The sequence below is a fragment of the Perognathus longimembris genome, chromosome 7 (genome assembly GCF_023159225.1).
Source record: "Perognathus longimembris pacificus isolate PPM17 chromosome 7, ASM2315922v1, whole genome shotgun sequence".
NCBI lineage: Eukaryota > Metazoa > Chordata > Mammalia > Rodentia > Heteromyidae > Perognathus > Perognathus longimembris.
In genome coordinates, this window is record NC_063167.1 from 52,545,708 (window position 1) to 52,570,639 (window position 24,932).

The window sequence follows — 24,932 nt, forward strand, 5'->3', positions numbered from 1 at the left end:
AAAATGTAATTCTGAAAGCAGGCTCTTCAGTATGTTTAAAATATTGACCTATTCAAGCCCTAGTCTATTTCTTTGTATCTCCTAGGGCATAGAAAAAGGGGATTTGTAATATTTGTTGAGTGAGGTTGAAAAGGCCAAAATATTCCAGAATTCTATATAGAAAAAATAACAATGCAGTGCTTGAAATTTATCACTTTGATGAAGTTGAAGCTGAGAAATTTTAAATTCAGAATTTATTAATATTTGTCACTTCAGTGTTAAATGCTAAAGATATTTTATGAAACTAGTTAAAATAGAAATCTACAATCTGGATCTAGTGGCTCATATGCCTCATCCTTCTTACTCTTCAAACTGATTCAGAAGATTGCAGCTCAAAGCCAGCCAGAGCAAAAAGTTCTTGAGACTCCACCTCAGTGGAATAAATTAGCTTGCTTGTATGAGCCTGACATCCTTGGTATGGAAGTAAGCATAGAGAAATTAAGAGTACTTTTTTTTTTTTACAAAAATAGTTTTATTAGATATAGCATGTTCAGTCAAAAGTCACAGGAAATGTTGCAAGTGGTGACATAAAAATGAATGCCTTTGTCTTTCTCAACAAAATTTCACTGTCACAGAAGTGTATCCTTGTTCATTTAAACCTATACCTCTAAGAAGATGGCAGAGGAGCAGCAGAGCCCTAGCTGAGCTCCCTCCGGCATCGCAGTTTTCCCATCCCACAGAAACATTTACCCCTAGAAAGATAGCAAAAGTAAGTTATAACAGTACAGGGATTCTGGCCAGGAAGGAGAAATTGACTTTGCTGGTCTGAAAACACAGATTTGAGCTCCGGGCAGCATCCCACCACCACGCCAGTGCCAGTGCCAGCACAGCACCCTGCACTCCCTGCAGCTAAAGCACTCAATGGAGACCTAGGAGAAATGTTCCAGATGGCGGTGTACAGACAGATCGCAGGATGAGCATGGACGGGCCGAAATTGCAGAGAAAGCATGAGTACCCCCACGAAAGTCACTCTCACTCATGCCCAAAGAGCACCTCCTTCCCCCACCACCAGAGCAAAGTGCTATCTTTGACACTGGCATAGGGTCAGACCAGACTAGAGCTAAAGCCTGCCTGGGGAAAGCGAGGACAAAACAGCCATCTTTGAGAAGGGCAAGAGGGACTGACCAGTGAGTGCCAGCTCCACCCAGGAGTATGACCCCTGCCCAGGTGGGGGGGGAGGGGGGCTTGTCCTGGGCTTTGGCTCAGCTAGAGGTGGCCTGTCCAGAATTCCTCAATTAAAAGCAAAAGCGGCAAGCAGCTACCATACTGGCAGCACAGAACAGCCACATGGGAGAACACAATTCCTGAGACAGAGAATGGACCCGTTTAGAAGCCCAATTCCCAGCCTGAAACGGAGCTGAATTCCATACCCTGCTACCCAGGAAGCCGCCCTGTCCAGAAGGGAGTAACCTCCCCCAGGTGAGCAACTCTCAGCTGGGTAAACCAGACCAGAGGTGCCCCATCCTGCTGACTCCACAGGCTATTCAAAGCCAGGCATTAAAGGCAGCGGCCCTACAGCAGATGGAAGGAGCCATGGTTCCCAAGACTTCACATCCACCACTTACAGAGGACACCCAAGTCTTACCTGCAAGCTGTGGGAACCACAGAGCCCCAGGATTTCACTGACAGGGGTCAGAGCAGATCCAATCCTGCGAACTGAAAGCAACTCAAACCAGCCAAGTGGCAGAATAGACTGCAGACCATCCCAAGGAAACCAGAGACTGTAGAAAGCCTACCCAAACAAGGAAGACTCCTTTTCATTTTTTTTTTATTTTTTCTCAAACGTTTTTTAGCTTTCTTTTTTTTTTTTTTTTTACATTTTCATTTCTGAAATGTCATTGGTTTGCTTTTGTTTTCCATTTTTTACCCGTTGGTTCTATCAAGTTCTTCCTTGTTTGATTTTTGTTGTTTGATTTTTTTCTTTTTTCCTTTTTATTTTTTTAAAATAATTTTTCTCTGTTTTGTGCATTTGTCTTCCAGTATTTTTTATTTGTTTCTCTCTACACATTCTCTTTCTCTAAAAAATACTTTCCTATGAATAACACCTCCACTCTTTACTGCTAACTCCCCATTGTCTATCATTTTAACCTTGTTCTTTCTACTGATTCTACTCTCCTCCACATTTCCACATCACTGAAACTATGCCAAAATCATCACCCCCCCCCCATATATTTTCCTCTATTCTCTTTACTACCTCTAACATACCCTCCTGACTTACTTCTAGGACCTCCATATTCCATTGACTCCTGGTTACTGGATAGAGGGTATCCCTGCTTATTCCGAGTGAATCAAAGGGATTCATAGAGAAATCCAGTCCAAAAACAACTTAATATAAGAACAAGAATTGCTCATAGAGTTGTAACAGTAAATAAGTAACTACTGAATACAGGGCTCAGGATTGGTTGCTATATTGAAATTGTATTCTTTAGGAATACCAAATATAATTTTATAAACAGGTATAAAAGGTATCCATATAATTGTGAACTTCTAAGATTTACACAACAGTGCTTGGTAAGGTCTGCTTTGAGTCATAAATGGTGCTCACAGGTGCTTATAGATTGGCATTCCCAATCCAAATGGGCAGAAGAAACACAAGAAAGATGGCAAACAATGGAGTATTATCTCCCACTCAAAACAAGCAGGAAACAGAGCAGTCAATCAAAGATATGGAAGAGATCCCTCAAAATGCTCTACAAAGATTACTGATAAACATGATAAATGAAAAGTTTGAATCTCTTCTGTCAATTATTCTACAGCATGTGGAGGCAAAGCAAAAATTAATGGAGAATTTCATGGCCTCCACAAATAGAAAGATAAATGAACTTCAAGAGTCAAATGAAAAGATAACTACCCAGCTAAAATATTTGAGAGACAGCACCCAAAACCAAATTAATGAAGTAAAGACGTCCATGCAGGACCTAAGAGATAATTATAGCAAGGACATGGAAATCATCAGGAAAGACTAGTCTGAAATTGAAAGAGAAAGTTCACTACCAGACACTTTCTATGAAGCCAGTATAACCCTCATCCCAAAACCAGTCAGGGACTCATCACGGAAAGAGGACTGAAGACCTATTTCCCAGATGAACATAGACTCCAAAATTCTCAACAAAATTCTGGCCAATAGACTTCAACAGGTCATCAAAAAAATCATACACCATGATCAAACTGAATTCATCCCAGGGATGCAAAGTAGGTTCAATATACGCAAGTCAATTTATGCAATTCACCACATCAACCAGAGCAAGGTAAAGAACCACATGGTTATATCACTCGATGCAGAGAAAGCATTTGATAAAATCCAGCACCCATTTATGCTTAAAGCCCTGGAAAAACTGGGATTCCAGGGAACATTCCTGAATATAATCAAGGCAGTTTATGACAAACCAACAGCAAGCATAACTCTAAATGGTGAAAAACTAAAGCCATTCCCTTTAAAATCAGGAACAAAGCAGTGATGTCCACTCTCTCCCCTGCTCTTCAACATAGTACTAGAATTTTTAGCCATGGCAACTAGGCAAGAAGAAAATATAAAGGGGATCAAAATAGGAAAAGAAGTAGTTAAACTTTCTCTCTTTGCAGATGACATGATCCTATACCTAAAGAACCCCATAGACTCTAACCCCAAGCTACTAGAGCTGATCCAAAACTTTGGCAAAGTTGCAGGATATAAAATAAACACTCAAAAATCAACAGTCTTTCTGTATGCTAACGACCCAAAGACCGAAGCTGAAATCAGGAAAACAACTCCTTTTGCAATAGCCTCAAAAAATATAAAATACCTAGGAATAACCTTAACCAAAGAAGTGAAAGACCTCTAAGATGAGAACTTTAAAAACATGAAAAATGAAATTAAGGCAGAACTAAGGAAATGGAAATACCTCCCATGCTCCTGGATTGGGAGGATTAATATAAATAAAATGGCAATATTGCCAAAGGCTATTTACAAATTCAATGCAATGCCCATTAATATCCCAACACCATTTTTTAATGAAATAGAGGAAGCAATCCAGAAATTCATATGGAACAATATAAGACCTAGAATAGCAAAAACAATCCTAAGCAGAAAGAACGGTGCTGGAGGAATTACAATACCCAACTTCAAGCTGTATTATAAAGCTATAGTAATAAAAACAGCTTGGTATTGGCACCAGAACAGGCCTGAAGACCAATGGAACAGAACTGAAGACCCAGAAATGAACCCACAGAACTATGCCTAATTAATCTTTGATAACGGAGCTAAAAGATAGCCTCTCTAACAAATGGTGCTGGCAAAGCTGGTTCAACACATACAACAAACTAAAACTAGATCCTTATATATCACCCTGCACCCAAATCAATTCCAAATGGATCAAAGACCTAGAAATGAAAACAGACACCATGAAAACACTAAAGGAAGGAGTAGGAGAAACACTTGGGCTCCTTGGCACAGGATGGAACTTTCTTAACAAAGACCCAGAAAGGCTACAAATCAAAGAAAGGTTAGACAAATGGGACTGCATCAATCTGCAGAGCTTCTGCAGGGCAAAGGACATAGCCCACAAGATAAACAGAAAGCCCACAGATTGGGAGAAGATTTTTACTATCCATTCAACAGACAAAGGCCTCATATCTAAAATATATGCAGAAAGAAAAAAATTACCTTCCTCCAAAACAAAACTGCAAAGAACCAATAGCCCCCTCATCAAGTGGGCTAGAGACTTAAAAAGAGACTTCTCTGATGACGAAAAGAGAATGGCCAAGAGACATATGAAAAAGTGCTCTACATTACTGGCCATAAAAGAAATGCAAATCAAAACAACATTGAGATTCCATCTCACCCCAGTAAGAATGTCCTATATCAAGAAAACTAACAATAACAACTGTTGGAGGGGATATGGCCAAAAGGGAACCCTACTTCATTGTTGGTGGGAACGTAAACTGGTTCAGCCACTCTGGCAAGCAGTATGGAGATTCCTCACAAGGCTAAACATAGAACTCCCCTATGACCCAGCAGCCCCACTTTTGGGTATCTATCCAAATAACCACAAACATAATCACACTAAAGCCACCAGCACAACAATGTTCATCGCAGCACAATTTGTCATAGCTAGAAACTGGAACCAACCCAGTTGCCCCTCAGTAGATGAATGGATCAGGAAAATGTGGTACATACACACAATGGAATTTTATGCCTCTATCAGAAAGAATGACATTGCCCCATTTGTAAGGAAATGGAAGGACTTGGAAAAAGTTATACTAAGTGAAGTGAGCCAGACCCAAAGAAACATGGACTCTATGGTCTCCCTTATAGGGAATAATTAGCACAGGTTTAAGAAAGTCACAGCAGAGGATCACAGGAGCCCAATAGCTATACCCTTATGAACACATAAGATAATGCTATGTGAAATGAACTCCATGTTATGGAAATGATTGTTATATCACAGTTGTAACTATTTTCAACGTACCATATGTAGCCTCTATTATTGATGATCTTCTTGTATCACCTTCCTGTGGTTGTACCTACACTTTCTCTCTATCTTATCTGAGTATATTGGAAACCGGGTATACTGGTATTTGAACTAGGAAATTGGAAGCGAATACCAAAATCTAGAGACACACGGTAAAAAAAAGACAAGCAACTACAAAATCAATACTTGCAAAACTGTTTGTTGTAAATGAACTGAGCAACTCATGGGGGAAGGGTAAGGGGGAGGGGGAGGGGGGAATGAGGGAAGAGGTAACAAACAGTACAAGAAATGTATCCAATGCCTAATGTATGAAACTGTAACCTCTCTGTAATTCAGTTTGATTATATATATATATATATATATGTATACTAAAATAAGCCCATACCTCTTCCATTGTACCCCTCTACCACCTTTAGCTTATGGCTTTATTTTCCATGGTCACTTAATGGTGAGAAGGTAGTTATCCTTTCATATGTCTTTTTTAGTTGTTTTTCTTCTTTTTTATTGTCAAAGTGAAGTACAGAGGGTTACGGTTTCGTATGTAGGACAAGTACATTTCTTATCCAACTTGTTACATCCTCAATAATTACCGCCCCCCCCCCCCCCCCCCCGTCTCCCTCCTCCCCACTCCCCACTCCAACCCGCCCGAGTTGTACAGTTGGTTTATACCCATTGGTTTTGTATGTATCGCTCTTGCAATGGTTTGTCTTTTCATCCTTTGTCTCTTGATTTTGGTATTCCTTTGCCCTTCCCTAGTTTCAATACACATATATACAGTATCCGGGGTACTAAGATCAGTTACAGTGATAGCAGGGGCTAAAACAATGGGAAGGGAATACCAGAGGGAAAAAAAGGTACTGTTTCACATGGCATGGTGAAAATAACTGCAACAATGATATACCACTTGTTTCAATAACTTGGAGTTCATTTCGCTTAGCATCATCTTATGTGTTCATATGGGTATAGCTATTGAGCTATTGAGCTATTGGGATTCATGGGCCCAGAAGCACATCATTTTTTGCTGTCTTTGGCACATTTTCAACCACTCCCTACCCCAAGCCTCAGTAAGGTAGCTTGACCCTGTTAAAAAAAAGAGAAGAAAAATAAAAAAAATTAAGGTCCAGGTGAAGGCCTACACATGAAAAATAGGCATTGTCTCAAAACAGCTAGTACATAAAAGGGCTGGATATGTGGTTCAGCATTTGAGTACCCACCTAGTAAGTATGAGGACCTTAGTTCAAAGCCCCATATTGAACAAACACATCCTATAAAGTGTGCCATGACCATGCTCTATAAAGAAAATAATATTTTTAGAAATATATTTTGTTGGAGCTATTGCATGGATTTGTCATAAAAAGTTTATTTAAAACACATTTAATAATTACTTTAAAGAGACTCTAAAACTGGCAGACATTTCTGGATTAATCTGGAAAGTTTTGTTTTATCAAGTTCAATAATCAGAAACAAGGAAATGGTTCTCTCTCTCTCAGGCACACACACACGCACACACACACACACACACACACACACACACACACAAACTCATTCAGTCTCCATTGCAAAAGGCATTGCCAAACACCATCACTTTACAAAACAGAAGTTGTCAATTAGTTTCCAAATAAGACTTACATATATTCCTTTGTTTTGAAGTCGCCTAATCTAAATCACCGAATAATATATTAAATCAGATTAAATAAAATATAATGCACACTTTCAATTTTTCTGAATTATAACTGTCTGCACCCCCCATACACACATAAACACACAGCCTCTACATTGGTGCAAGGAGGAAAAAAACTGAAATTATGATGTCAAATGTAGCCTTAAAGCAGCTGTACAAACTTACTGTGGGTCTGATCCATATTTCTTCTGCTTGTCCCTTCAATTGGTATTGGCATCAGTTTTAATTGAAAAAATATATAGATCACTATAGGTAATTCACCAAATAGATAATCTACTTTGAAGTATATGCATTCAATTAGGGAAGAATAAGGTTGAATGAAATTGAACTGGCAAAGGAAAAGATATGAACTAGTGTAAGATTACACAGAATTTCTCTTCTGGACCTTAAAAAACTTTGCCCATCCCCCTCTGGAGGAACTTCAGAGGACATGAGCTCCAGACTGCTTTCTTGCATGGACTCATGTGTTTGACTTCCCCAGCTTTGAATAGAATGTGAGGAAAGGGCGGTATCCTAAAAACAAGGATAATCAAAAGAACCAAGGATGCACTTCTGAACTACTACTTAAAAAAAAAATTCAAGGATTTATTTTGCAATAACAGCCTCAGGAGAAGCAGCTCAGGGATTTTTTTTTTTTTAAGATTTTTTCATTGGCCTGTTATCTTTCAGCCCAATGAAATAAGAAAGCTTGTCAGCAGTATAATCAGCTAAATGGCATAAATCACTGTTTGCTAGTTGGCAATTTTGTTAGCTATGGGAATTAAACTACATACAATTTTAAAAAAAACTTTTACCTTCTCTTGCTTTCCCTTACTACTCTGCATAATTTAATTTTTATCTTTCTTTTAGACCTTTTGGTACTCTATATAAAGTAATCAAATTATCAATAAATTTTGCTGAGCATGCCAAATCTATGACATGCCTATGATCCCAGCTACTCAGGAGGTAGGTATAGGTAGGAGATTTGGTGTATGAAATTACCCTTGGGAAAAAAAAGGATGAGATCCTATCTGAAAAGCAATTAAACTAAATAGAGAAAAGGATGTAGTTCAAGTGGTGTCACCATTACCATCAAACAAAATTTAGATTGGAAGAAAAATCATATAATAAAACATGCGAATCCACTTATTTTAATTGTGAGATAATGACTTAAAGTCAGATCCATACTATATTGAGAATTTTGGTGCACAGTTATTACTATTTCAACTTGTAATCATTAACTATCCAGCTAGACTATTTATTTTAGCATACAGAAAGTTCTAGGTGAGAAATTAGGGAAGCAGTAGTCTTAGTATGTATGTGACAGTTGAACACTAGATGAATTACAGTGAAGAAATCTTTCAATCCATTCAGCTTGCCTAAGACAGTGAGGTTGTTATATCCATTTTTAATGATAAGACACAAGAACATCTATACTTACAATTATGACCGACACAGTGATTATTAACCCTTACTCAGAAATGAGAGTATATCTGTCTCAAACATCTCAATCTGTCCATTGCTAATTCAAACACTACACACACACACACACACACACACACACACACACACACACACACACACACGAAATTCCTCAAATCGGGTAAAAGGTTACAAAGCAGAGTAGTTCAAAGAGAAGGATGAAGACCCCTTAATTATGAAACAACTAAATTTTACGTAACTATCTAAGACGACATGATCAATGGAACTTGCTTTCTCTGATAATCTTTTCCTTTCCATTACAAGATGCTTTATATATTGTAGTGTGACCAATCTCAGCTTCAGTGTTCATCAGAAGTTCCCAAATAGTTTCTTAAATATACAGATTGTTCGGTTTAACCATAACCTAAGAAACTCAAATATCTGATTTGGGCATTCTGAAGAAAAAAAAAAAAATATATATATATATATATATATACATATATACATGTAGATGTATACATGTATATGTATGTGATATATATAAAACATCCTCTGGAGGAGAAAAAAGCAATTTAAAAGGAAATACTTGTGGAAATAAAGTGAAAAGTGCCTCTTGGATACTTACTAGATTTTGGAAACATTTCATTGTACAAGGTCTATTTGCTTAGTTGCATTCTGTAGAATTTAGGGGACATACAGGAAAACCTCCTTGATATGGTAATAGGCAATGTGGTAGAACTGTAGGTTTCTAAATTGATTCCATTTTATTTTCCTCTAGTAATGTCACTAGTTCTCGGGCATTCAGGACAAGTCTCTGGCACTATAAATATCAATGTACAGGTTACTCTAGATGGTATACTTTTTTCTTTCTTGCTATTGGCAGTGAATGCTCAAGATAATGAAAACCATGTCACACTCCATTTTTGTGCTCGTTTTGGACACCATGATATTGTGAAATACTTGTTTCAAAGTGATTTGGAAGTTCAACGTCACATTGTTAATATTTATGGAGACACTTCTTTGCACCTGTGAATATTACATAGCATTTCACTGACCCTGCAATAGACCGTATGTACCTTCTGTCTTGCAAAAATATATATATATATATATATATATATATATATATTTTTTTTTTTTTTTTTTTGCTTGCCAGTCCTGGGGCTTGGACTCAGGGCCTGAGCACTGTCCCTGGCTTCTTTTTTTAGCTCAAGGATAGCACCCTGCCACTTGAGCCACAGCGCCACTTCTGGCCAGTTTCTGTATATATGGTGCTGGGGAATTGAACCCAGGGCTTCATGTATGGGAGGCAAGCACTCTTGCCACTAGGCCATATTCTCAGCCCCCTCAAAAATATTTTCTTCACATCCAGGGCATGCTACAATGGTAAATTTGAAGTTGCTAAGGAAATCATTCAAATAACAGAAACTGAAAGTCCGACTAAAGAAAACATCTTCAGTGAAACAGCTTTTCACAGGTAAAAGAGTATGTATGCATGTGCACTAGCCACTAACCATAGCTGATGCCCTAGGTAGCACCTGAGGTATGTACAGAACACAACAAAGAGTAGCAGATGCTGCAATCAGAGAGCAGTAGCAGAGGTAGGGTAGAGGACAAGGTGCCTGCCTGAGCTGAAAGCGCAGAAGAAGAGGTAGAGGCAGATGCTGCAGTCAACACAACAGATGGGGCAGGAGCCAGATGCTATCTTCCTGGCAGCAGCCATAAAGACAAGGATGGATGTTGCCAAGGCAACAGGCATATCAACATCTGTAGGTGTATTGCTTTTATTCCTCTTCAGTCTGTGGAAAACTGCCAAAAGAGGTTGTGCCTACAATCCTCCTCCAACAAGAAGCTCATTACATGAATTCATCAGCATCAAATGTGACACTTCTTCCTTACTCCTTAAACCTTTATGTGCAAATGTGCCTACCTATTTAAGATATTCAACTGTCAGACTATCACAGGTCTAGTCAGGATGGCCACACAATACCTTAGAAAGCATTAGCTCTTCTCTGGGGATCAATGAGAGCCCTTTACAGCGTGGCCTAGAAACATACATAGAACATTAGCACGAATTGGAAAAGTGTACAAAACTAAATAAATAGGTAAATAAATTTTATAAAGCAAATAAAACTGTCCTAAAAAAATCCTAAAAAATCCATAAACTGCTGAAAAGTGGGTGTTCTATACAATTTAAATCTGCTATTTATAATTGATTGCTACTTTGCTTCAAAAAATAAATTTTATAAATCTTTATTAAACTGTCATTTATCTATATATTAAATATTTCTTAGTATTTGATTGGAACTACATTATTATTTACATTACATTCATAGCATACTAATAATAGAAATGAATAGACTTTTCATATTAAAATTAAGCGCATACTTCTATGTCAAGCATCAACCCATCTAATTTTACATGTTTACAGTGAGTTTTTAGTTTGTTTGTTTTTATTAACCAAAGAGATTGGCCAAGAGAGAAGCTAAGAAAACTCCAAACAATTTGTACCCACTATCGCAGTTAATACTTATAACCATTTCATAAATTTGGAGAAAATTAGAGATCAGAGACATTAAGCGACTTTCCAGTTCCTTATGATTAGAATATAATATAATCTGCTGAACTCTAATTCCTTTGGTTTTTGCATGGCCGAATCTTCTAGTACCCAAATACTTGGTCTGCTTTCTACATACTAGAAAATAGAACAGACACAAGAACTCTTTAGGTTATATCTTCAATCAAAGTAGGTCTGTGGGATCTGTGCCTGAAGGAGAAATTGGCAGAAATGAGATGTACTGCTACTGGTGTCTTATTTCTCTGTCAAGTCTGTTATGGCTGACATTTCAGGCCAGCTTTAAAAGTCTTTTGCTACCTTTGCACATGAATTGGAACTAACTGTAATTAGAGGGTGACTGTCATCTCCAGGAAATTTCTTAAATGAGATTTGTGAAGTGAGTTAGAAGCATACATCTAGATGTTCTATTTTGTGTAAGCCTGTGGTTACTAGAAGTAACAAATTAATGTTCATATTCTGTTTTAGCCATCTAACTACAAAAAGATTAATTTTACAAGAGGAATTTACTCACATTTTCCTTTGCACAAGTCAGTACTTTGAACATAAGTAGCACCCCACATACTCTTATTATTTAAGTACATGTGCAAATACATATGTACATATGTGTACAAATATACATATGTGCATTTTCATATGTACATGTACACATACATATAAACATACATGCATAGAAATGCAAATGTATGTGTATTTTTACAACTCATCATTTTCTTTGTTGCTTTGAAAGTGAATAAAACAATACAGACCATGGACTGCAAAATACTTAGTATTATGGGTCATATTTATAGTGCAAAAATTGATGAAACATTGATATGATTAATATGTTAATATGATACATTGCACTGAAATGGTAATTTTTATTCACTCAGTTAGGAAATGATTAGTAAGAACCTATTTGGGACAGTTAATGCTGGTAGGAACATTAAGATGACTGAAATCCTGTCCTCCTAAAAGAAACTCCTCCTAAAAGAAACTAAAAGTATAAGGGAAAGCAAAGGTATATACATTAGTGTAGCCAATGTGCCAAATGCCATAGGCTGAAATGACAAGCACACTGAGGAGACAACAATGAATTCTGCCTTTGGTTCAGGGGAATGCTTCAAAGAGGGAGCAATATTTCAGTGGTGTTGAGGATGCATGATATTTCAGTAAAAAAAGGAATGATTTGATCAAGGCTATCACAGGAAGAGGGAATAGTGCAACCTAATGAACTCCTTCTTCTAGAACCAAGCCCCTGTACTATTCCTTTAACCATGATTTAGATGGGGCTTTGCTCAATGCCAGCTCAGACCAGTCAAGTATGACAAACCTTATAGCTCTCTAGAGTTTGAAAGTACAATATTGCTGGAGAACAAGTAATAGAAAAACCTATTGCTTTTCTAAGAAGGAAACTGTGACAATAACTAGTCAAAAATCAAAATTCTGTTGATATGAGTAGATATAATTTACCTTACAAATCTCTTTTCTCTATGCATATTAATTTTCTTAGCAAATAGTAGAAATCAGAACATCCATTAAATATTCCAACAAATTTAGTGGAAAGATGTATTTGTAAAAATCTTATTTCCTTTGAGTCCAAACATATTTTTAATCTCCCTCCCAATTTCCTCCCAGCTGGAAAGAGATGATAATGAATATCCTCTATAGGTTATAATATGATTCATAAGTATTAATTCATTTGAGCTTTTAGCAACAATTTGATAAATACAGAAAATATTATTTCTTCTTATGTGGAGAGGTGGTAAAACTAAAATTCAGGAAGGTCAAAGGTTTTTTTTTTTTTTCTAGATTCTCTGACAGATTTGTGAAGCACTAGGTTTTAAGTTCACACCCAATGGTTCCTGAATAAAATGGCACCTTTGACATCTTGTCCTCTAGTTGAGGGAGCCCTCCGAGGTAGAGGATGATTTTTCCAGAGAATAATTGCAAACAGTGACCTAGATTTAACAATAGCTCTAGGTGCAGAGCTGGATTCTGCATTTGATTGTCCCACAGGGTAATATCTAAGTAAAAATAAACTAATGTTGAAGGAAATACTTGATGTAAAATACTAAAAATTTAATGTTCTTCTTTTATTTCACTCTGGATGCAAGTATATGGGCACATTTTTATTTACATCTGTTGGACAGTGCTTGCCTTGAAAACAACAACAACAAAAACAAATCACTTCCTGTTCTTGTCTTCTCTCCTCTTCTCCATTTTGGCACTTTTATAAACACACAAATATCTAGCCAGAATTAACCAGTTCTGTATTAGTTCACTAGGAATGCTATAACAAAATTCAAGTATAGGTAGCTAAAAGAAAGTATAGGCGGTCTCCAGTTCTATAGGCCACAAGTACAAGATCAAAGTATTGACAAATTAGGTTTTCTCTGAGATCATTCTTCTTGGCTTGGAGATTGTTATCCTCTCATCTGTCTCATGTGGTTATTCCTTAGAGTGTGTTATGTGTCCTAATCTTCAGTTCTACAAGAACACCGATCTTATTGAGTTAGGATTTACTCTGGTGAATCCATTATAGCTTAAGTACCTCTTTAAACAGACCATATGTAAGTACAGTCACCTACTGAGGTTATGAGATTTAGAGATCAATAAATAAATTTTGGAAAGGACATGACTCAGCCCATAAAACGGCCTCTTCTATTGTATTGTTTGATGTCTTACAGAACTGGTACCTATGGCAAGAACATTGACCTGGTTAAATTTCTTCTTGATCAGAATACTGTAAACATCAATCATCAAGGAAGAGATGGCCACACAGGTAAGACTATGGTAAGAATATCACTAGTTTCAGATGTTTATCAATTCTCAAAAACAGTGTTGTGCCAAGTGGGAGAAGGCATTGGCAGTTGTCAATTCCTAGAGGTTATCTCATCTACAGAAATTATTTTAAATTGATGACATGACAATGTAAAGTCATAATAAAAAGCAGATTGGATTGCCATCAGTTTCACTATTAGGCTAAATATTTTATCAATGCCTTATAGCCTGCACCAGCACAGACAGTCTACTACTTACTGGCCTAGGTTTGGTACTCAAGAAAAATTCTGCTTTGGGTTCTTTATTCTTTTTTTGTGTGCAAAGATACTGTTCATTAATATATATATATATTTTAATACTAAAATGTGTATTGACCAAAGGAGTCCAGTTAACAGATTGACAAAAACAAAATCTTTTGTTCATCTTTTTTTAAACAAAATTGTCAAAAGTATCAATCATTGATTTGTATCTGTGGAAGTAATGCTGTCATGTGAGGAAGACTGTCTTTTGAAAATCAAAGTATAATTTTCTTCTTTCCTCCTTTCACCCTTTTATTCTTTTCTATTACAGGATTGCACTCTGCTTGCTACCATGGTCACATTCGTTCGGTTCAGTTCTTACTGGATAATGACACTGATATGAACCTGGTAGCTTATGATCCCAGAAGGTCTACTGGTGAAAAAGATGAACAGACATGTTTGATGTGGGCTTATGAAAGAGGTATGTTTATAATTATTGCACCTCTGTAGTGACAAATTGAACTGTGTGCATAGATTATGCCAGTGCACCAATAACTCCTTTGTTTCTTCCATGTGTACACTCCTACTTCCTCTGTAGATTGCCCTTGAATCTCTACAGACTTGGATCAAAGCGTGCAACACACCATTATTAGAAAACGCAGACTCTGAGCTGCAGATGAGCTGAAGGCATTGTCAGTATTGACATGCAGAAGAGAAACAAAAGTGTGAGAGATAATGGTAATTGAATGGATTTTAGAGATAGTCTTTATCTCTTTTATAGGAGAATTTTAGTGTATATTCAAAAATTTTAAAGAAATAATGATAGAAGAAAAAGAAATATTGTCAAATAAAACTCTGCTGACAATGCCTGCATTAAGTCAGAGTAATTGAACCAGTGATTAGTGTTTAAGTATAAACTTACTTTAACTCAAAATGGTGACAGCTTGAAGTTTTGGTATGAGAACCCTTCAGTTTTAGTCATGTACTTTGATAGGAATTTCCACTTAAAGTTGCTAAGTTCCAGTTTCTTCAATTGAAAATGTAGAAAACAACAGGTCCTACTTCACAAGATCATAATGACTAAGTAACATAATACACACAATTTGCTTAGATCAGTAGCTGACACAAAATTAGCACTTCATAATTAATATTTTGTTAGTGATAGCAGTGGCAATGGTAACAGGTAGGAAAAAAGATGATTGATAACAAATTTTTCCTTTCAAGAAGAGGTAACCAGAGACATTTAGAGGTTAAAAATTATCTGTCATTTGTATTAAGATATATTATATCTATTAAGCAAGTTCTACCTGTACACAGAAACTCCTAAGGAGTTTAAGTTGAGGATTACATGGAGCAATATACATTGTCATTAAAATCATACAGTTGTGAACTAGAGTTTTAGATCTCAGACTCAAATGAAAGTTATAGTGCCAGATCTGGCCACTTTCTCCTATATGCTAAGTAAAGGGACATAGTGAAGAGCAGAGAAAGGAAATTTAAGAGACAGCACTTCAGTACATCTTCAAGGGTACAGACAATTGCTCTAGGTTTAAGTGGGTAGAGAACTAGGGGCAGGGGAAGAGGCATATGCATAATGAGTACATATTTTCAGTCACAAGTATGGCCAGTCTGGCCATTATAAGTTGGTCTCTGGAGGAGTTCCATAGAAGTTGTTATGGCTTTACCCAATTGAGAGGAGCAATAACAAGTCCCAAGGCAGATGGTCTCATGAGCTTTTAGAGGTCCTCTTCTTTAGGGGAAGTTTCACCTTTTGCCATATGGTAAGAAGGCATTTCTTGTCTAAGGGGCAGTTTGCCTTTTGTCAATAGATACTTACAGGTGGATCTTCCTGGAGGTGATTGCAAAATGACTGTCAAAGAGAATGACTCAGTCAAAGGGTATAAATACAAAGTAGGAAACTGGATGTTTAGCTTTTATCCTTCTTTTAGTTAACTCCTAGACCCAGCAAAATCAGTTTTAAGTTGACTTTTGTAGTTTCACACTGTAAAATTGCAGACTTTTAGGAAACATTTAATTGTTACCTCTTGATGACTGTATTTTTCTTTTAGGAAGTTTAAAATACATAAGGAAATGATGGTTGCCTTTTGTTAATGCTAGAATCCTGCGAAACCTTACTGAAAACTGCAGTAACTAAACTAAGATTTCTCTCACTACCAAGCTAATGTAAAAGGTTGTTGTTTTTGTGGATTGTTTTTTGTTGTTGTTTTTTTGCCTAAAATATTACATGAAAGTCAATCACAGTAAGAAGAAATGGAGTTTCTAAGGTGAAACAGAGAGCTATTACAAGCATATAGACAAGGAAGGAAAACCTGTCCAATTATTCCTCCTGAAAGAAATGAGGTAGGAAATATTGTAACAACAACAACAAAACAAACAAACAAAGAATAAGCCAGGTGCCTGGAGGCTCACCTCTGTAATCCTAGCTACTCAGGTGCCTGAGATCTGAAGATCACAGTCAAAGCCAGCCCAGGCAGATCCATGAGACTCTTATCTCTAGTTCACCAGAAAAGAAGGAAAGAAAGTAGAAAAGGAGGGAGGGAGGGAGGGAGGGAGAGAGGGGGAAAGAGAGAGAAGGGAAGGAAGGAAGGAAGGAAGGAAGGAAGGAAGAAAGAAAGAAAGAAGAAAGAAAGAAAGAAAGAAAGAAAGAAAGAAAGAAAGAAAGAAAGAAAGAAAGAAAGAAAGAAAGAAAGAAAGAGAAATGCCATACCAGGGCTGTGAAAGGGCACTAGCCTGGAGTGACAGAGGTAGAAGACAGCACATAGGCTCTGAGTTTAAGCCCAGGTATTGGCACTGAAAAAGAAAATAAGGAGCAAAAATTTTTTTAAAAACACTGAATGTATATAAAAATAATAACATCCACTTTTATACATACCAAATAAATACAATTCAATAATATGTTTTCCACTGAACCTACCCAGTACCCTGATGGTAAAACTAAACATGACCAGACAGCAATATGAAAGTCTTACTTATACTCTGTCCCAGTCTCTCCCCCAAGGAGGCTACCACAGTCTTCTGGCATAGTTTCATTTCTTTCAGTACTTTATTTAAATGTAATTCTTTAGCATGCACTACTTTGTGTCTGGCATCGTTTGGCCACAAATTCATGAGACTCATCCACCTAGCTACAGGTAGTTGTCGATTTTTTTATGCTTATGGTTGTATAGTTTCATGTTTTTTGACTACATCATTTTCCACTCTATTATTTATGATTATTTGGATAATTTTCACTTTGTGCCTATGAAAGAGTAATGTCCCATCAACATTCTCATATCTGTGGACTGTGCATGTCTTTAAAAGGATATACAAATTCTGTTCAGTACAAAGGCTTTCTGTTACACATCTAGAATTTCAGACATTTTTTTTTTTTTTTTTTTTTTTTGGCCAGTCCTAGGCCGTGAACTCAGGGCCTGAGCACTGTCCCTGGCTTCTTTTTTGCTCAAGGCTAGCACTCTGCCACTTGAGCCACAGCGCCCCTTCTGGCCATTTTCTGTATATGTGGTGCTGAGGAATCGAACCCAGGGCCTCATGTATACGAGGCAAGAACTCTTGCCACTAGGCCATATTCCCAGCCCAATTTCAGACATTTTCTTAAAAATTTTCTAGATAACTCTATTTTTAAGTGTCAGTTGTCAAGTTTTGAATATTCCAAAGCTTTAGGAAGCCTTACTGTTGATATGTGTGTGTGTGTGTGTGTGTATATATATATATACATATATATATATATATATATATATATATATATATATTATGCTGCATTTATTCCAGTGATTCCAGGTAGCATCTCTGAAGAAAAGAGTAAGACTGTTTGCAAAGTATTAGTCTTCTGGAAGACAGCTCAGAAATTGCTGTTGCAGCTGTCTCTTCACAGGGATTGCCTTTGTTTGTTTTTAGGTGATTGAGAGTGATAGTTGAAAACTAGCTTTACTTGTGTGTGTGTGTGTGTTTCTGTGTGTGTGTGTGTGTTTCTGTGTATTAGTGGAATTCCATACCTTACAAAATATTGAATCATTGTATAAATTCCTAAGATTTCGTATAAAATTCCTTTTGGTTAGAGGACTTGCCCATTGATCTCTGCAACATATGCAATATTTGTCACTCTTATTTGTGCAACTAATATGTCAGGCATCGGGTTCATAATTACTATGAATTTTAACAAACTGAGTGTTAGTGCCCAGGAGACAGCTGGATACTTTGCACATGTTCTAGGGCAAAGCAAGTCAAGCCAACAACATAAAATGATTGTTATTTTCTCTTGTTGAAGAAATCTTTCATTGTTTTCATGAGTTCAGTGAGGATTAAAATGCCCTTGTTAGTACTGTCAACAGTGCACAGTTTATATTTTGTTTAAATAAAATAAAGGCTTCTCTTTCTCCCTTAGAAAAGGAGCCACAAAGTGAATTGACATGGAATAGTAAAAATTTGAATAATTTGGAGATGGAGTTGAGAAAGCACTAGAACTCCACTTAGAGTTCCCTTTCCAGAGACAGAGATGGTACAAGAATGATGGCCCAGTGGTTTCTCCTGTAAACTATCCTGTCTCAAGAGAAAGAAGCCAGATGAGAAGCTAGAGGAGGGCTTTACTAGCAGAGACTGCCTACCTGAAAGGAGTTCACTGGGATATACTCAAATTAAGTAGTCCATCCAACCCAGGTAAAGTGCTCACACCTTTAATCTCAGCTAGTCTGGATGTATGGGTGAAGAAGTCTGTGGTTCAAGCCTAAACCCTCCCCACCCTCCCCCCGAAAAAATGAAAGTGTTAAGAAGACCCTATCTGAACAAAATGATCTTGGCATTATGACACTTCCCTGACATTTGAGCAGAGGGAGTGGGCTTCTGGACCTGTACTGAGGAGAATTGAGGTCCCACCTAGCATCAGGCAAAGATACTAGGTGCTACAAGAAAAATAAATAAGTCAAGATACACTAAACCTGTGGTTCAAATACTCAAGGTCCTGAGTTCAAACTCCAAACAACTCATCCTAAACTATTCTCTTAACAGAAAACTGTGGGATTTTTCTTAAAAACACTTGTTTCTAAATGGTTGTTAAAACAATTTTTGGTACTTGGCTGAGAACAAAATTTTAACTAACTTTCATTCTCCTATCCTAGTAGAATATATGTAGAGGTACTGTAGTATTTTGGAAAATTTACCTGCTCTCTTGGTAAAGGGTTTACACTCACAGATTCCTGTGGAATACGATAGGGTGAATGTTTTGTATCTACCTAGTCCTTTTAACTTAAAGAGATCAAAATCAACCTTGGCATTTTTCCCTCGTGACCTTGATTTTACATTAATCCCACTCGCTCCAAGTTAAAATTTCTCTGCTAGACTGCTTCCAGCTCCAAATTTAAGCATTTACAGCGATTCTCCTCCCACAGTCTCCCCCTTCTTCTTTTCTACTATTCCATCTGAAAATGTAGTGATAGCTGTCTGCCTTTTCCCTGGGGGTGAAAAAGGACTTGTATGAATCAATTTAAATTGTCCAGAAGAAATAGCCAGTAGCCTGCTTATGTTCAAATCCCACAACCCTAATCATCAGTATGGAAAACTCATTGAGAGGATCTACACATAATGTTACATCCATTGCATTAAAGATGAAACTGCCGAATTGAAAAGATCTGTGCCAATTAGAATTGAACATAGCTCAATATTGTGTCTGGCAGTTTGAGTTGAAACGGCTGCCTTTGACAAAGAAATGCACTCCTTTATGTCAGGCTGTTTAGGGTCAGAAAATAACCCAAACTCAAAACAGAACTAAAAACGTCTTATTTGCTTCAGCTCTGACATCAGTTAAAGTAATTTGCAGAGGTTCCTATCTCGATATCTAATTACCCAGAATACAATATTTGTATACATAGGAAGCACTGTAATTCACAGTGACAAGGAGCCAGAGTTGGAGAATTAGTGAGTAAGTGAGCAAAACCAATAAAAAGCAAGGTTTCTGTACCATGATATACACTTTGTTCATTCCTTTTGACAAGTATAGTATGATATGAATTATTTATGGTAAATGTACTATATTATATTTTCTAAAAATAATGAAATCTTACAGTCATGAGTTTCTACTATTTTAGCTAGTAAAAAAAATAACAGAGATGAAGGGGGGAAAAATAAGAGTAAGAAGAGGTGGATTCATTAAATCACTTGGTGATCTTTTAGCAACAAATTATAAATTCTCAGGCTGCTTCAATATTAAATGCTTACATATCTGGAGTTCAATCACAGTGCTATGTGTTGAGAGTAAAGTAGAGAAAGTATTAAGTCAAATATTTAGATAGTATGTTGAAGTCCATAAGTGAGTATGTAAATTTTATTATTAAGTAGTTGTACAAAGAGGTTACAATTTCATAAATTGGATTATGAGTACACTGCTTTTTGGACAATATCACTCTTATCATTCTTCCCCATTTTCCTCCCATCCCCACCCTCAAGCTACATAATTCAATTTTTTCATAACGTATATTGTATATAATGATTATATTTATTCACCTTTCCTTCCTGCTTCATGTGCTCCTAGGTGAACACTCCCTACAAAGACATGCTTCCACTTGATGGCATTCATTTAGATGAATAATAAATAAGTTATTCAGAGGAATTATAACTTTCAATTTCTCCCTTAAGCAAGCCATCCTTTATTTAGCTTGTTTGTGTGCGTATGCATGGGACCTTACATATATTATCATGTATGTGTGTATGTCAGATCTAGTTTCCATGTATGAGAAAAAAATCCAACTTTTGTTTCTCTGAACCCAATTTACTTTACCATAAGTGATTTCTTTATGTACTAATTATCTTTCCACATATTTACTTATTCTTCCTTAAATAAAACAACACCAATTATTATTTGTACTGTTTTTATTATTATGCAGAGATAATTCAAAAACATTTTTGGACTGTGATGCAAATCCTTGAAATAGAGAGGTAAGTTATATTTGTTAGGTATTTATATATATATATATAATCCATTTATAAATATAACCTTTTTAGTTGCTATTATCTTTCTATTTTAAAGGGTTTGAGAATAAGACCTCTTAAGTCACAGTTGAACAAGCTACATAATAGAGTTAGTAGAGTACTGGAACCAGCAAAAAAAAAAACAACAACCCTATTTTACTTCAGAATTCAAACTTTTATTAAAAAATCTAAAATCAGACTGATATAAGCCCATCCTTAATATTTAATAACCTTGAGCAAGTTGTTTAACTTAGTCTTCAATCTCATATTTAGGATGAAAATATTAACAACCATTTTACAAAATTATGATTAAGGGTAAAGATAAAGTTAATGCTTAAAGCACGACAGATTGTGAATAATGATGGCGATGGCTACCATTGTGAAGTACAAAGCAGAGTTTGAGCTGCATCCACATAACTCCCAAATCCTATGTATGGTTCTTCCTAATTGAAATATGCTATAATGTACAATGATAATAACAATATGCCACCATGATGGACATCCTTTTAAATATATTAACACTAAGTTTCTACCCTTGCCCAGTACCACTGGGCAAAAACAGCATGTAGAAACTCATGTGTTGTTTTATTATATTAATAAATATTTCTTAGTTATGGCTCAAATAACACTACTAATTTTAAAACCTCATGAAAAAATCAAGCAGGTTTTAAAAATCACTATTCAAAACATTATGAAAGTAATTCAAATCCATTATTTTTAATATGCATAGTTACAGACTGATACATAAAACAATATTTTATCTAAAAGCATTAGCACAAATTTGCCAGCCTCTTTACAACAGGGCACTTCAGAGTTTACACACAAGGTTTCAGACCACCACATCTACGCACTTTCAGATTCTTTTACTTGAGTAAGTAAGGAATGTGTACGGCCCATCATTGAACTTCACATTGCTTTGTAAACATTGATTTGTTTCTTATGTCAATACCATACTTACTCATCATTTAATGATATTCACATCCATTTGTCACCTAATCAGAAATCTGGAGTGATGCTTAATTGCTTTTACTCCTCCAACTTTCTCTCCTCCCCACTCCGTTAACCACATACTTGTATCCATTCAGAAACAACATTGACTATACTTCATTTTATAAATGCATTCTCAACATTTCCTTGTTTCCTTAGCTTTCTTCTGATTCGTTTTTAGTCTAATAATTCATTTTTGTTCATCATCAGTATCTCCTGAACCCATTTATCCAACTGTAGTCTGTATCCAAATTGCAAAGAAGGACATATCATCTGCCAGCTAAAACTCGCAAATGACACACAAAGCCTGCCATCCTTTCATTCTAGTCTTCCCCTCTGACATTGTATCCTTGTTATAGTCCTCTGACTCTATATCCTTTTTCTCTCCATCAGACTCTACTTGTTAAATTTTGATTTCCACTTAACCTTCAACATTAGATTTAATGTGTCCTTTCCACAGAAAGTCTCAATTGATATTCCAGCTTATCATATACATACTTACCATATGTTTTATTGAATCTTCTACACATTTTTATCTTTGTGATTACTACTTCATCATAAAACAAATATTCTATTCTCTACCAAATTGTGTACTTTTACAGAACAAGCCTTTAGGGCATTAATCTTTGTTTACCAAAAAACTTAAATCCAATGAATGTCTACTAATAGGAGCTCTATGCATGTCTCTGAAATGAAATAGACAAAGAATAAGGGAAAATTTTAGACAAAACAGTCCATTCCATATCTCATTCAATGACATATGATAAATTGATGTTCTTAAAAATAATATTGTTGCCAGGTGCCAGTGGCTCACACCTGTAATCCCAGCTACTCAGGAGTCTGACATCTGAGGATTGCAGTTCGAAGCCAGCCCTGGCAGGAAAGTCTATCTTCAATTAACCACCAGAAAATTGGAAGTGCTTGTGGTTCAAGTGGTAAAGCACTAGCCTTGAGCTGAACAGGTCAAGGACACAGCCCAATCCCAGAGTTCAAGCTCCATGACCAAAGAATCAAAATAATAATAATAATATTGTTGCTACTCTTTTGTCTTTAACTAAGTCTGTTGATAGCATACCAGTATTAATTGTAAAACCCTAATAATTATATCAATGGGTACACTAATTTTTAATGCCCTAAATTTCTCTATGCACTACAATGATCAAATTTCAGTTTAATGGAATGTTTTTCACCTCAACTTTTGCTGAACAAATCCATCCTCATTTTACAAGCTCAGCTTAATAAACAAAGAACTCAAAGACCTCTTCCCTAACCCCTCATATTTGTTGTACAAGATCACCATTAGTTATATTCATAGTATCACCTACTCATTCTTCATAGAACTTGGTTAAATAACATTTGACTGAATGGGTATGATTTTTTCTCTTTTCGATTAACTGGCTTTCAACATAAGAATAAATAGCATTTTTCATTTCAATACTCTATATCTCATACCTACTATGATTCACTCATTCAATAAAAATATTGTCAACCTAATATATGATAGATATTATTACACTAAGAACTAAAATAAATCAGTGAACATGACAGGAATTATCTTCCTGGCTATAGGAAATTCATATTACTTTTAGAAAGATGCTCAGGAAATATAACAATAAGTGATATAAATAAAAGTGCAATAATGAATAGTATGTTCTAGGACACTATCTAACATGGATTAGCTATAGAAGGCTTCCTTGTGAAAATGTTATTTGACCAAAGCTCTGATAGGTACCCAATAAATACTTAAAGAAAGAGGAAAAGAAAGTAGAATAGGAAAGAAAGAACTAAAGAAGGACAGCAAAGTAATGTAGTTTTTTGTAATGTTCTCCTGGAAAAAGCATTTGTACTTGTCAATTCTTATCTCAATGTGAGTGACTGATGGCATTTTACTTGGCCTTGGTGATTACTGACCAGGAATAATGGGTCAAAGAGCATTTGGGCCTCCCCTCTGTTATATAAAGTTAAGATATTTTCGAAATTAAAGTCTGTAGAAGATGTAGCAAGTCATGAATTTTGGTTTCCACTAATCTAATTGAGCATATATGGAACAAGGACAGTTACAAGGAAGATGAGCCAGATAATGGCAAACAACAGAAGTCATTCTGTGATTTCACTTTTCAGTTCTTCTAGAAAGTAAGTTTTCAAAATAATAAGAAATGAAGATATTAAAACAAAAGTCTCAAATGCAACATTTTTGTGAAAGTTGACTTCTCTGAGTTGATTGTTAAGCAGGCTTAGGGTCTTCCTTCAGTGACTTGGGAATTTGGGGCCTTTGAGTTGGTTATTAAGCAGGCTCAGAGTCTTCCTTCTGTGATTTGGGAAATTAATCCACATGAGCTAAGAAAGAATTCTCTGCCTTCTGAAATCAAGACCAAATGTCTTTGTTCTTAATCTTGACACAAAGAGCCTCTGAGTCACAAAGTAGAAGAAAAGGTCTTAGGACTGATATTAGTTACTTTTAATCTCTAGATCTAGGTCTTACAAAAATTCTCATAGCAGGTGAGGAGAATCAGCATTTGTTGTTTCTAAGTTGAAATGATGGGGATAAAGAAAAATCTTTATTGGAAAATATTAAGAATTGTACTTCTATGCTAGGATCCAGTGGCTCATACCTATAATCCTAGGTCCTCAGAAGGCTGAGGTCAGAGGATCAATCGTAATTCTATTTACCTGGGTGGACAAATACATGACACTCTGTCTCTTAAAAACCAGTAGAAACCTGGAACTAGAAGTATAATCCAAGTGGTAGAAAACCAGCCATGAGTGAAAAAGCTGAATGAGAGCTTGAAGCCCTCAGTTTAAACTCAAGAACCAGCACAAAA

At 36.2% G+C, this 24,932-nt stretch overlaps 1 protein-coding gene across 1 annotated transcript in view; it reads left to right on the top strand.

Annotated features, from left to right (window-relative positions):
• The window catches only part of Tnni3k (TNNI3 interacting kinase), a 313,990-nt gene that overhangs the window by 106,517 nt on the left and 182,541 nt on the right, over window positions 1–24,932 (top strand). Inside the window, 4 exon segments of the mRNA XM_048351587.1 lie at window positions 9,455–9,599; window positions 9,941–10,045; window positions 13,813–13,907; window positions 14,477–14,626. Of these exon segments, the coding sequence (XP_048207544.1) occupies window positions 9,455–9,599; window positions 9,941–10,045; window positions 13,813–13,907; window positions 14,477–14,626 (495 nt within the window).